Here is a 13,667-nt window from a genome sequence, read left to right on the forward strand (position 1 = left end):
ACGACGTTGATGAATTCTGTAGACGAATTAATATCATTGCACAAACCTACCCTGGCCAAATTATCATGTGGAAACATGATGGGGACCACATCCACCTCATACACGACTGTATCTACTCATCAAGACGATGCCGCTGTAAATTTCGAACTGACGGATTTATTGCCAGTCGAATTAAGAAAACAACAAGACGCAGTAGAGCAATCGCAGCCATGTCAGACATCGACTGGCTCAATGTTCTTTTATATCTCTACTTGCAAAAACGGGCAAGTAGGGGACAAGTTTGGCTTAGAGGAACCGATAAGCGATTGCCTGGTGAGCTTGAAATTATACAATGGAGCAGTTTCATCGAGCAATCCCTCACAGTATTGGAGGGGCAAGAAATCCAAGCAGACACCAAGGAATTGTATGCAGTATGTTTCATTTAGTGTATGACCAAATGTGTACTACTTCCAGCAGGTCATTTCTCATTGCTTTAAAACGTATAAAATGAGTCATTGAGGGATAAGAGTTGAACAGATTGCTGCAAAATTAATAAGGGTAATGTGCTGTGCAATACAGGACAGGAAGCATGTTGGTAGTGATCATTACTTATTATCCAACTCATGTAATGTGATGAACAGGTTAGTGAGATTAACACTGAACTTAATCTGAAGAATAGGGAATTCTTTAACAAACTGAAGAAAGTAGACGATATTAGAAAACACATAAATGGACCAAAAACAGCAGAGATGGAAAATTACTGAAATATAATTTTTCTTCTGGATGGTGTACCACTTCATTGGAACCTTCACAAAAGAGCACTTCTGAACATTAAGCTGCCTGAGGAAGTTATCAGCTATGAGGGGCTGCAGGTCTCACAACCTGGTATCTTTTTTAGTTGTGGGAGATTGTAAAAGGCTCCACCTAGTTGTCTCCTCTTCCAACTAGTTTGGATGAACTATGATGCTACATGGGAACAGCAGTGAGTTTCCTAAACTGACATGCTTGCAACTGCTTGGATCAAGTCTATTGCCTGGATGCTTAAAGGCATTGAAAAGAAATTTGATATTTGTGATCAGTAAATGATGAATCTGATCCTAGGCACAGCTGTGAAAGGCACCTGAATGTTGTATGTGCACCCATATAAATCATACACAACGGGAAAATCATACAGTTCCTTTGTAAATAAAGGCTTTGCAGGTATGTAATGAGGCACAAATTTTACTCCAATTCTGTATCTTTATTTATGGCAAAGTTATAGCCTTGTCAAATCTGATGATTTTAAACACCCTGAGGAACTGCTTATGTAGGCATAATTTGTTTTCAGTACAATATAACCTAAATTTGTCTTGATGGGTTGCATTTATTATTGAACGTTTCAGTATTTTTTTCATAAAATTAAGTTTTCTTTCATCACTGTAACCTCTGCTCTGGCTAGAGATGGGGTATGAAGGTTATTAGTTTGTTCATTCTTTGTTTTACACATTGCATTCCATAAATGAAGAAGTGGATGGAAGTGGGGTGAGCCAGGCTGCAAATCTTAAGGCAGAGGCTCCCACAGGAATTTACCTCTGAAGTATACTGACAACCAGCTGTTTGTGACTAGTGCTAATCTACTCACACTATTACTTAATGGAACTGCTAACAGATTATTTTCTATGTATGTATATGTACACTTACTACCATGAAAAATATTACTGTTTCCCCTACTACATTAGTCAGCTACTTATTTTACTTAATATCTCCACATACATAAATACTCCACTATTCACCTAATGCTGCATGGCAAAGGGTCCCCCATAACCCTGTGGGTCATTTCCTTTCCCACTCACCTCACAAACCTTTGTGCTTCCATATCAGTCCTGATTTCTCATACTTTATTTTCATAGTCCGTATGTGCAAAGCATGTTGGAAACAACAGAATCATTTGGCAGTCAGCTTCAAATGGCTGTTCTCTAAATTTTCTCAATAGTGTTACTTGAAAGATTATCACCTGCCCATCAGGGATTCCCATTTGAGTTCCTGAAGCATCTCCACAACACTTGTGGGTTGTTTGAACCTACCAGTAACAAATCTAGCAGCCTGTCTCTGGATTGCTTCTCGAATAAACAATTAATACACCTTTACACAGAAATTATATCAGCTGTCTACTTACTGTCGAAGTCAAAACCCATTCAACACAAAAACTAAAGTGAAACTTGCATCCTTGATTCAAAATATTCTATTGAGCACAAGAGTGACTAATAAGTTAGTACTGAACTCTGTTTTAGATACATGATATCTGCTGGAAACTAAATATTCTTGTTCATCCACTCTACAACCAATCAAAACAGCTAAATTATGCCCTAATACTCTACACACACAATACAAAGGAACCCAGCTCACTGAATGAAAAATATACCCATGCTTAATTACGTATTCATTCCATATGCATTCATTCAAATGACTCTGCACGACACTGCACGCTCTCATCTCACCCCATAGCTCACTACTTCTTTGCAATGTCACTGCACTGTATAACACCTTATTCTGAAATTAGCTGTATTCTAATGGAACTGGCTGAAGGTTTTAACACTCCCAGTTATCTGAACATACAACAGTCTGACACTCAACGTGTTCTCTAATTAGACACTGCATAGTCCTTCAGGGTTCCTTCCCAGGACACCTGATCCCAACGCACATTTTTGCCATCCACTTTCCCTTATGATACTTGATGGTTCAAAAAGATGATTCTCCCATCTCAATAATCACATCTCCGAATCTCAATTTTCCGTAACTTCATTAAAGCTGACTAAATTTCACTACATGAGAAAAATCAGCCATCAGCACTCTATTTCCTTAACTGTACCATGCAACGAGTGGATGAAACATACGTAACCAGGATTTCCAATAAAAATTTCTGAGACTACATCTTACATTTCTAAAATCATGTGCCATTACAAACCAACCTTCCCTTTCAGTTTTTCAAGCACTACCACATCAGCCCATCATGACATTTAGCTGATGGAACCTTAATGTAGGACATGGGCTTTCAACTATTAGCACATACATATTGGTCTGCAAGATCACCAAACCTTCACAGAAATTCAAACAACCGATAATTAATGTTTAACAGCATGCAAGTGATAAAAAGCACTGCAATGTCTTGATTCCTACATCTAATCTCATGACTTAATTCACTAGGTAATAGGTCTCTTACTATTATCTTTCTAATACTATCTTCACATATGACAGCAATTACAATCACAAAAATCTTTAAACACAGGCAAATAATAATATTCAATGAATGCATATCAAAATTAAGCCTGACAAACAAATTTCTGATGTAGGAAGCAGTTGGGACAGGTTTTCAGGAAAGATCGACAGTGGGCACTGTAAATGAGATACCTAGGAGTACAGTAACCAAGACTTGCTCAAGATTCTCACGCAATTACCAACTATAATTTCGAGTTACACAATTAATAAACAATCTTGTTGGCCATGTGCCAGTATCAAAATAATCAGCCCTATTTTTTTGCATTATTATTAAGCATTTTATGCTCACGAGACCACAAAAATTTCATGTCACTCCAGCTGACAGCTAAGGTGTTCACTGCACAGCTGTATGTGCTACTCAGGATCACTTATGGTCACACACCCTATTCATAGATTTGCTCAGGTGTCTAGCACTATTTAATCTAAGTTATGCATTTTCAAAGTAACAAGTGCGGTACACATCAGTGATTTCAGTGCCAACAATATGACATGGTTTTCTAGGCCACACAACTAGCCACACACTGTTCTACACACTTGCACCGGGAGCAACACTCCATGAAGGAGACACTACCTCTGCACCTCTGGCCCTGATGCCATGGAGGCATCTGGTACTACATGATCTCTTGCGCTGCATATGAAGGCCAGTATTGCCGTTTATATTTACATGGTAAGTGGTCACCAAATACAATCAAGCTGTTTTGACAACTACAGCTATGCTCTTCAACACCCTACAGTTCATTGTTTTGGCCAAGCTCCTCATTTTCACAAGTGTGGTGTTCTCATTTCTTTAAAACCCTTCTTGTGGAACAACACTACTATTATTTCACTTACCATCCTTACCCCCCCATGAACCATGGACCTTGCCGTTGGTGGGGAGGCTTGCGTGCCTCAGCGATACAGATGGCCGTACCGTAGGTGCAACCACAACGGAGGGGTATCTGTTGAGAGGCCAGACAAACATGTGGTTTCTGAAGAGGGGCTGTGCCCCTGCAACAGCCTTTTCAGTAGTTGCAGGGGCAACAGTCTGGATGATTGACTGATCTGGCCTTGTAACATTAACCAAAACGGCCTTGCTGTGCTGGTACTGTGAACGGCTGAAAGCAAGGTGAAACTACAGCCGTAATTTTTCCCGAGGGCATGCAGCTTTACTGTATGGTTAAATGATGATGGCGTCCTCTTGGGTAAAATATTCCGGAGGTAAAATAGTCCCCCATTTGGATCTCTGGGCGGGGACTACTCAAGAGGACGTCGTTATCAGGAGAAAGAAAACTGGCACTCTACGGATCGGAGCGTGGAATGTCAGAACCCTTAACCGGGCAGTTAGGTTAGAAAATTTAAAAAGGGAAATGGATAGGTTAAAGTTGGATATAGTGGGAATTAGTGAAGTGCGGTGGCAGGAGGAACAAGACTTTTGGTCAGGTGATTACAGGGTTATAAATGCAAAATCAAATAGGGGTAATGCAGGAGTAGGTTTAATAATGAATAAAAAAATAGGAGTGCGGGTTAGCTACTACAAACAGCATAGTGAACGCATTATTGTGGCCAAGATACACACAAAGCCCATGCCCACTGCAGTAGTACAAGTTTATATGCCAACTAGCTCTGCGGATGATGAAGAAATTGATGAAATGTATGACGAGATAAAAGAAATTATTCAGGTAGTGAAGGGAGACGAAAATTTAATAGTCATGGGTGACTGGAATTCGTCAGTAGGAAAAGGGAGAGAAGGAAACATAGTAGGTGAATATGGATTCGGGGGAAGAAATGAAAGAGGAAGCAGCCTTGTAGAATTCTGCACAGAGCATAACTTAATCATAGCTAACACTTGGTTCAAGAATCATAAAAGAAGGTTGTATACCTAGAAGAATCCTGGAGATACTAAAAGGTATCAGATAGATTATATAACGGTAAGACAGAGATTTAGGAACCAGGTTTTAAATTGTAAGACATTTCCAGGGGCAGATGTGGATTCTGACCACAATCTATTGGTTATGAACTGCAGATTGAAACTGAAGAAACTGCAAAAAGGTGGGAATTTAAGGAGATGGGACCTGGATAAACTGAAAGAACCAGAGGTTGTAGACAGTCTCAGGGAGAGCATAAGGGAACAATTGACACGAATGGGGGAAAGAAATACAGTAGAAGAAGAATGGGTAGCTCAGAGAGATCAAGTAGGTAAAAATACAAGGGCATGTAGAAATCCTCAGGTAACACAAGAAATATTAAATTTAATTGATGAAAGGAGAAAATATAAAATTGCAGTGAATGAAGCAGGCAAAAAGGAATACAAACGTCTCAAAAATGAGATTGACAGAAAGTGCAAAATGGCTAAGCAGGACAAATGTAAGGATGTAGAGGCTTGTCTCACTAGGGGTAAGACAGATACTGCCTACAGGAAAATTAAGGAGACCTTTGGAGAGAAGAGATCCACTTCTATGAATATCAAGAGCTCAGATGGCAACCCAGTTCTAGGCAAAGAAGGGAAGGCAGAAAGGTGGAAGGAGTATATAGAGGGTTTATATACAAGGGCGATGTACTTGAGGACAATATTATGGAAATGGAAGAGGATGTAGATGAAGACGAAATGGGAGATAAGATACTGTGTGAAGAGTTTGACAGAGCACTGAAAGACCTGAGTCGAAACAAGGCCCCGGGAGTAGACAACATTCCATTAGAACTACTGATGGCCTTGGGATAGCCAGTCATGACAAACCTCTACCATCTGGTGAGCAAGATGTATGAGACAGGCGAAATACCCACAGACTTCAAGAAGAATATAATAATTCCAATCCCAAAGAAAGCAGGTGTTGATAGATGTAAAAATTACCGAACTATCAGTTTAATAAGTCACAGCTGCAACATACTAACGCGAATTCTTTACAGACGAATGGAAAAACTGGTAGAAGCGGACCTCGGGGAAGATCAGTTTGGATTCCGTAGAAATGTTGGAACACGTGAGGCAATACTAACCTTACGACTTATCTTAGAAGAAAGATTAAGAAAAGGCAAACCTATGTTTCTAGCATTTGTAGACTTAGAGAAAGCTTTTGACAATGTTAACTGGAATACTCTGTTTCAAATTCTGAAGGTGGCAGGGGTAAAATACAGGGAGCGAAAGGCTATTTACAATTTGTACAGAAACCAGATGGCAGTTATAAGAGTCGAGGGGTATGAAAGGGAAGCAGTGGTTGGGAAGGGAGTGAGACAGGGTTGTAGCCTATCCCCGATGTTATTCCATCTGTATATTGAGCAAGCAGTAAAGGAAACAAAAGAAAAATTTGGAGTAGGTATTAAAATTCATGGAGAAGAAGTAAAAACTTTGAGGTTTGCCGATGACATTGTAATTCTGTCAGAGACAGCAAAGGACTTGGAAGAGCAGGTGACCGGAATGGACAGTGTCTTGAAAGGAGAATATAAGATGAACATCAACAAAAGCAAAACGAGGATAATGGAATGTAGTCAAATTAAATCGGGTGATGCTGAGGGAATTAGATTAGGAAATGAGACACTTAAAGTAGTAAAGGAGTTTTGCTATTTAGGGAGTAAAATAACTGATGATGGTCGAAGTAGAGAGGATATAAAATGTAGACTGGCAATGGCAAGGAAAGCGTTTCTGAAGAAGAGAAATTTGTTAACATCGAGTATAGATTCAAGTGTCAGGAAGCCGTTTCTGAAAGTATTTGTATGGAGTGTAGCCATGTATGGAAATGAAACATGGACGATAACTAGTTTGGACAAGAAGAGAATTGAAGCTTTCGAAATGTGGTGCTGCAGAAGAATGCTAAAGATAAGGTGGGTAGATCATGTAACTAATGAGAAGGTATTGAATAGGATTGGAAAGAAGAGAAGTTTGTGGCACAACTTGACTAGAAGAAGGGATCAGTTGGTAGGACATGTTCTGAGGCATCAAGGGATCACAAATTTAGCACTGGAGGGCAGCGTGGACGGTAAAAATCGTAGAGGGAGACCAAGAGATGAATACACTAAGCAGATTCAGAAGGATGTAGGTTGCAGTAGGTACTGGGAGATGAAGAAGCTAGCGCAGGATAGAGTGGTATGGAGAGCTGCATCAAACCAGTCTCAGGATTGAAGACCACAACAACAACCATCCTGTCTACTTGTAATGCCAATGCATCCCTTTAATTTGTTTAAAATGGCATAATGTGAGTGTGTGTGACATTAAGTCTTTGCCTGTTAGCTGTGAATCAGCTATACTCCTTTACATTCTGCCAGAACTGCCCCCAGTATGATAGTTTGGTTCCTTGATCGGTGTGCTTGTATTATCACCAAACATTTCAGTGCCTGAAGAATCCTTTATAACTACAGCAAGTTTGTTTATGAACAATGAGATCGAAAGAGCCAGTAACTAACCTTCTGCAACTGTGCGTTGAATGTTCCCCCCCCCCCCCCCTTTCTCTAATTTTAAACCCTGTGACATTTTTATCAATGTTAACATCGCTTTCCCTTAGCAGCGTCATAAAGTGTATTCAAAAAATTAATCTTTCTTTTTTAGATCATCCAGGACTCAAATGTTGATGTCATACATGGCTTCATCTGTGAACAATCATTCACCAAAAGCCATACAGAGTTTTTCTATAGTTGAAAAATATATAGCTAATACAACAGGTACCACACAAGCTGCCACAATATGTACAGGTTGTGGAAAAAGTATCAGGGCTGATTTACAACACACAAATTTTATCTCTTTTTTTCCAAAACCCAAAAAATTTTTATGACAAACTGAAGAATAACTATGATTCACAAAAAAGGTAAGACCAGCCACTGTTCTTTTGAATTGTATTGATCAGGATTTATTGAAAGGAGGAATGTTTCTCAAGTGACCTATGCTATTAGAACTTCCACTTCATCTAAATGTGAATTTTGTGTCCATCACACACAGCCATTATAAAATATAGTCGACATCAACAAGGGCTACAGAAAACAGGATTATACCAACCACCAGTCCCCATCCACTTCTATTTACAACAGTCAGCATGTAAAAGGATGTGGAAGTTAAGTGGACGAGAACAAAAATACTCTAGAAATGTGAACAGCAACAAGTTCCAGGAAACTGACACACTGTGCCAATTCCACTGCAATGCATCCTTTATTCTACACTATTAACAGACGACTTTTTACTTGACTACATGCAATACATCAGAGATGTGAATACTTACAATATTCTCAGTTACATTCATTTCCAAATTTAGTTCAGGATCCTCCTTGATAAAATCAGTGGGCCATGATATTCCCAATGGATCTTTAACAGACTGAAAGAAGAAAACAATCTGTGAATTATAGCTGCTTATTAACTTCTGTATGTATGACACAGGTCTCAATATTCCTTTCTTATGAATATCATCCAACTTTGCACAGATTCCTATCACTTGGGACGAGAGTCAGAATGCATCCAAATCAGTTCTAACATCTCTGATTATGCTAACAGCCATTGAGTAATATTTATATTGATATGCTTTCACTTCCTATTCCTGTCACATAATCCACTCTGATTTCAGAGGCACCATGGCCTGCTCTATCGGGTGGTCGTACTCCCATATACAAACTGGATACACGTGTGTGGCAACATTTCAAAATTACACTCAGATAATATAGAGATGCAAATAATCTTCCAGCAGTAAACCCATAAACAAGAGGACATTTTGGCCATTAATCAAATGAATATGGCATTCCACACATTATCGTCAAAATTGACCAAAGTTAATGCTATTTACACAGCTTCTTGCTCTGTCAACATGTATTTTCAGTGCCTGCTCTTTAGGAAACAATGCAAACTTAGGTCATGTGTACGGGAGGAAAATCATAAGGAATTACATACAGCCAATGCAGGATTTCAGTAATGATGTAAATATTACAGTGAACAGTAACTGGCAACTCTAAAATATACACTCACAACATATCATAAGTGCCAAATCCTCTGTTGCAACACTGTGACACAAAGGCACATAACAAGATTAACAATTACTTCCAAGAGGAAGCCTTCATTGCTCCGTTAATACCAAATATGTACTTAAGGCATTCATTAAATAGAACCATAATAAAAAATTAATAGAACGGTAATGGTTCACAATGATATGCTTGTTACAAGTTCTGTTAAAATACTATTGGTAATAGCCAACAAATAACATATCTAACTAGAGTCAACTGACAGTCCACAAAAGTTCTTGAAAACAGCTGGTATCATAGGTTACAAATGTTGAACATCCATGGTAATTTAGCTTGAATGCCCCATAATTGTGTCATGACAGTCTTACTACACTTCCTCCACAATACAGTGCTTGTGTGAAAACTTACATTATGCTCAGATCCATCAGCATGTTGTTTCAGTTCTGGATCTTGCTTTACTGAAACACTAGTGCCTTCAGTCTTTAATTGGTCTTCAAGAAACTGGAAAAAGCAAAATAAAAAAAGTTACACACACACACACACACACACACACACACACACACACACACACACACACACACACACACACACACACACACGAGAGAGAGAGAGAGAGAGAGAGAGAGAGAGAGAGAGAGAGAGAGAGAGAGAGAGAGAGAGATCGATCTTGCGTAAAAGCAATTACTCACACATATTCATCAATTGGAACCAGGCAGCGAGAAAATGTGGTGCTACAATTCAGATATTTGAAACCAAAGCATTGGTTATTCTTGAAGGCAGGTACAACAGTAAGCTTTTTTTTTTTTGGTGGGGTTTAAGGGCGCTCAACTACTGAGGTCACAGTTGTTAGAGCACATGGAATCTAGTAAAACTCAAGGGGAGGGGGGACACCTGAAAGTCCTGACAAACATGCAGATAAAATGCATAAAAAAGTTAGATGTCTTTGGACAAGCCAGTCAAAGTTATAAAACGCAGAACACGAGCAGCTGCTCGAGCGTCATCAGCTAAAATATCCGGTAAAGTAGATGGCAGGGACAAGACAACACGAGATTGACTAAAGCGGGGACACGACAATAAAACATGGCGCACTGTTAATGCTTGACCACAAGGGCACTGCGGGGCCGGGTCACCGGAGAGCAGGTAGCGGTGGCTAAACCGGCAATGCCCAATCCGCAACCTGGTCAGAAGGACCTCTTCTTGCCGAGATGGTCGGGAGGAGGATGTCCAAGCAGTTGGGAGCGGCTTTACTGCCCGGAGCTTGTTTCCTTGGAGGGATGACCAAGCATCCCACCACAACGACACAAGCCTCTTACAAACAACCCCACGAACGTCAGATGACGGGACACAATGGGAGGCTGGCCGAGGCAGGACGACTGCAGCCTTGGCTGCAGCATCTGCAGCCTCATTCCCAGCCACTCCTACATGTCCGGGAACCCACAGAAAGCTGACAGGAGAACCATTATCAGCGAAAGAATGGAGGGACTGCTGGATCTGTTGCACCAAGGGATGGACCAGATAGGGAGCTCCAAGGCTCCGAAAAGCACTGAGGGAATCAGAGCAGAGTACATACGATGAATGGCGGTGGCGGCGGGCATACTGAACGGCCTGATGGAGAGCAAAAAGCTCGGCCGTAAAGCTGGAACATTGGTCGAGGATCCGGTATTTAAAGGTGACGGCCCTGACGACAAAGGCACAGCCGACACCATCGTCAGTTTTGGAGGCATCGATGTATATAAAGGTGTGACCGGCAAGTCGAGCACGAAGTTCGACAAACCGTGAACAATACACTACAGCCGGAGTACCCTCCTTCGGGAGTGAGCTGAGGTCGAGATAAATATGAACCGGAGCCTGGAGCCAAGGTGGTGTCGGTCTCTCATCCTCTCTGAAGGTGGTAGGGAGGGCAAAATCCAATTGTCGAAGCAGGCGACAGAAGCGGACTCCAGGGGGCAGCAGGGCAGAAACATACAACCCGTACTGACGGTCGAGAGAATCGGCGAAGAAGGACTGATAAGAGGGGTGGTCGGGCATTGACAACAGCCGGCAGGCATACCGACACAGCAGTACGTCACGCCGGTAGGTCAATAGTAATTCGGCAGCTTCAGCATAAAGACTGTCGACAGGACTAGTGTAGAAGGCTCCGGTCGCAAGACGTAACCCCCGATGGTGGATGGAGTTGAGACGGCGTAAGAGGGATGGCCGAGCAGACGAGTAGACGAAGCTTCCATAATCCAGCTTCAATCGGACTATGGACCGATACAAGCGAAGCATGACAGTGCGATCTGCTCCCAAGATGAACCACTAAGAACTCTGAGGACATTAAGAGAACGTGTACAACGGGCCGCCAAATAAGAGACATGCGGAGACCAACAAAGTTTCCTGTCCAATGTGAGCCCTAGAAGCTTAGTTGTTTCCATGAATGGGAGAACAATGGGGCCGAGATGTAAGGATGGCAGAAGGAACGCTTTATATCGCCAAAAGTTGATACAAACCGTCTTCTCTTCAGACAACCGGAAGCCATTTGCCACGCTCCACGAGTATAGGCTGTCTAGACAACGCTGAAGGCAGCGCTCCAGGAGGCATGTTCTCTGGGCACTGCAGTAGATCGCAAAGTCATCAACAAAGAGAGAGCCTGAGACATTGGGTGGAATGCAATCCATAATTGGATTGATCGCGATGACAAAAAGGGCTACGCTCAAGACGGAGCCCTGAGGCACTCCGTTCTCCTGGAGGAAGACGTCGGACAATACGGAACCCACATGTACCCTAAACTTTCGATCCGTTAAAAAGGAATCAATAAAAAGGGGCAGGCGACCGCGTAGGCCCCACCTGTGCATAGTGCGGAGTATACCTCCTCTCCAACAGGTATCATAAGCCTTCTCCAAATCGAAGAACACGGCTACCGTTTGGCGCCTTCACAAAAAATTGTTCATGATGAATGTCGACAAGGTCACAAGCTGGGCAACAGTGGAGCGGCGGCGATGAAAGCAGCATTGGACATTGGTAATTAGCTGTCGAGATTCAAGAATCCAGACTAACCGAGCATTAACCATGCGCTCCAACACCTTACAGACACAGCTTGTAAGAGAAATGGGGCGGTAACTAGAGGGAAGGTGTCTATCCTTCCCGGGTTTGGGTATAGGAACAACGACGGCGTCACGCCAATGCATGGGGACCTGACCTTCGGTCCAGATGCGATTGTAGGTACGAAGAAGGAAGCTTTTGCCCGCCGGAGAAAGGTGTGCCAGCATCTGAACGTGAATGGCATCTGGCCCCGGAGCAGTGGACCGGGACAGTGTAAGCGCACGTTCGAGTTCCCGCATAGTGAAGGGGGCATTATAAGTTTCCAGATTCAGCGAGCGGAAGGAAGGTCGCCGAGCCTCTTCTGCCTCTTTCCTGGGAAGGAAGGCAGGGTGGTAATGGGCGGAGCTCGAAACCTCCGCGAAAAAGCGGCCAAAGGCGTTGGAGACAGCCACAGGATCAACAAGGACCTCATTACCTGAGGTCAGGCCAGGTACCGAGGAGTGGGCCTTAATGCCTGACAGCCGGCGCAGGCCACCCCAAACGACAGAAGAGGGAGTAAAACTGTTAAAGGAGCTGGTGAAAGAGGCTCAACAAGCTTTTTTGCTGTCTTTGATGACTCTACGGCATTGCGCTTGGAGTCGTTTGTATCCAATACAATTCGCCAACGTAGGATGGCGGCGAAAGGCGCGTAAAGCACGTCGTCGAGCACGGATAGCGTCCCTACAAGCCTCATTCCACCAGGGGACGGAAACGTGACGTGAAGAGGTAGTATGAGGAATGGAACATACGGCAGCATTGACGATAACAGCCGTGAGGTATTCGACCTGACTGTCACAACTGAGAAAATCGTGGTCCGGAAAGGTCGCCAGGGAGGAGTAAAGTCCCCAGTCAGCTTTCGGTATGTTCCAGCTCGAAGGACGTGGGGATGGGGTGTGGTGCAGGAGATGAACGACACAGGGGAAGTGGTCGCTCGAATAGGTGTCAGAAAGGACATACCACTCGAACCGACGGGCAAGAGTGGTACAACAGATCGAAAGGTCCAAGTGGGAGTAGGTATGAGTAGAAACCGAGAGGAAAGTCGGGGCGCCAGTATTGAGGCAGACAAGATTGAGATGGTTGAAGACATCCGCCAAGAGTGAGCCTCTTTGACAGGATGCAGGAGAGCCCCAAAGGGGATGATGGGCATTGAAGTCGCCAAACAATAAAAACGGCGGAGGAAGCTGAACAATCAGGTGCATCATATCAGCCCGACTAACTGCTGATGACGATGGAGTGTAGATGGTACAAACTGAAAAAGTAAAAGCAGAAAGAGTAATACGGACAGCTATTGCTTGGAGTGGGGCGGTCAATTGGATGGGATGGTAATAGACATCGTCCCGAATGAGCAACACGTCCCCACCATGAGATGGGATACCGTCCACAGGGGTGAGGTCATACCGCTCCGAGGTATAGTGGGTAAAGGCAATACGGTCAGTTGGGCGCAACTTGGTTTCCTGGAGACCAAGGAC

At 42.8% G+C, this 13,667-nt stretch overlaps 1 protein-coding gene across 5 annotated transcripts in view; it reads right to left on the reverse strand.

The window, feature by feature from the left end:
* Positions 1-13,667, reverse strand: part of LOC126442745 (zinc finger protein 93-like) — a 128,086-nt gene that overhangs the window by 73,668 nt on the left and 40,751 nt on the right. For 3 of the 5 annotated variants that reach the window (XM_050090755.1, XM_050090758.1, XM_050090759.1), the window contains exons 3-4: positions 9,547-9,639; positions 8,412-8,504 (exon numbers count right to left, since the gene is read on the reverse strand). The exons of 1 other annotated variant lie outside the window; for it this stretch is intronic. In XM_050090755.1, the coding sequence (XP_049946712.1) occupies positions 8,412-8,504; positions 9,547-9,639 (186 nt within the window). The remainder of the gene's footprint in view (positions 1-8,411; positions 8,505-9,546; positions 9,640-13,667) is intronic. One more of the 5 variants, XM_050090756.1, reaches the window with a different exon arrangement.

Source organism: Schistocerca serialis, unplaced genomic scaffold (assembly GCF_023864345.2).
Source record: "Schistocerca serialis cubense isolate TAMUIC-IGC-003099 unplaced genomic scaffold, iqSchSeri2.2 HiC_scaffold_1402, whole genome shotgun sequence".
Taxonomy (NCBI): Eukaryota; Metazoa; Arthropoda; class Insecta; order Orthoptera; family Acrididae; genus Schistocerca; species Schistocerca serialis.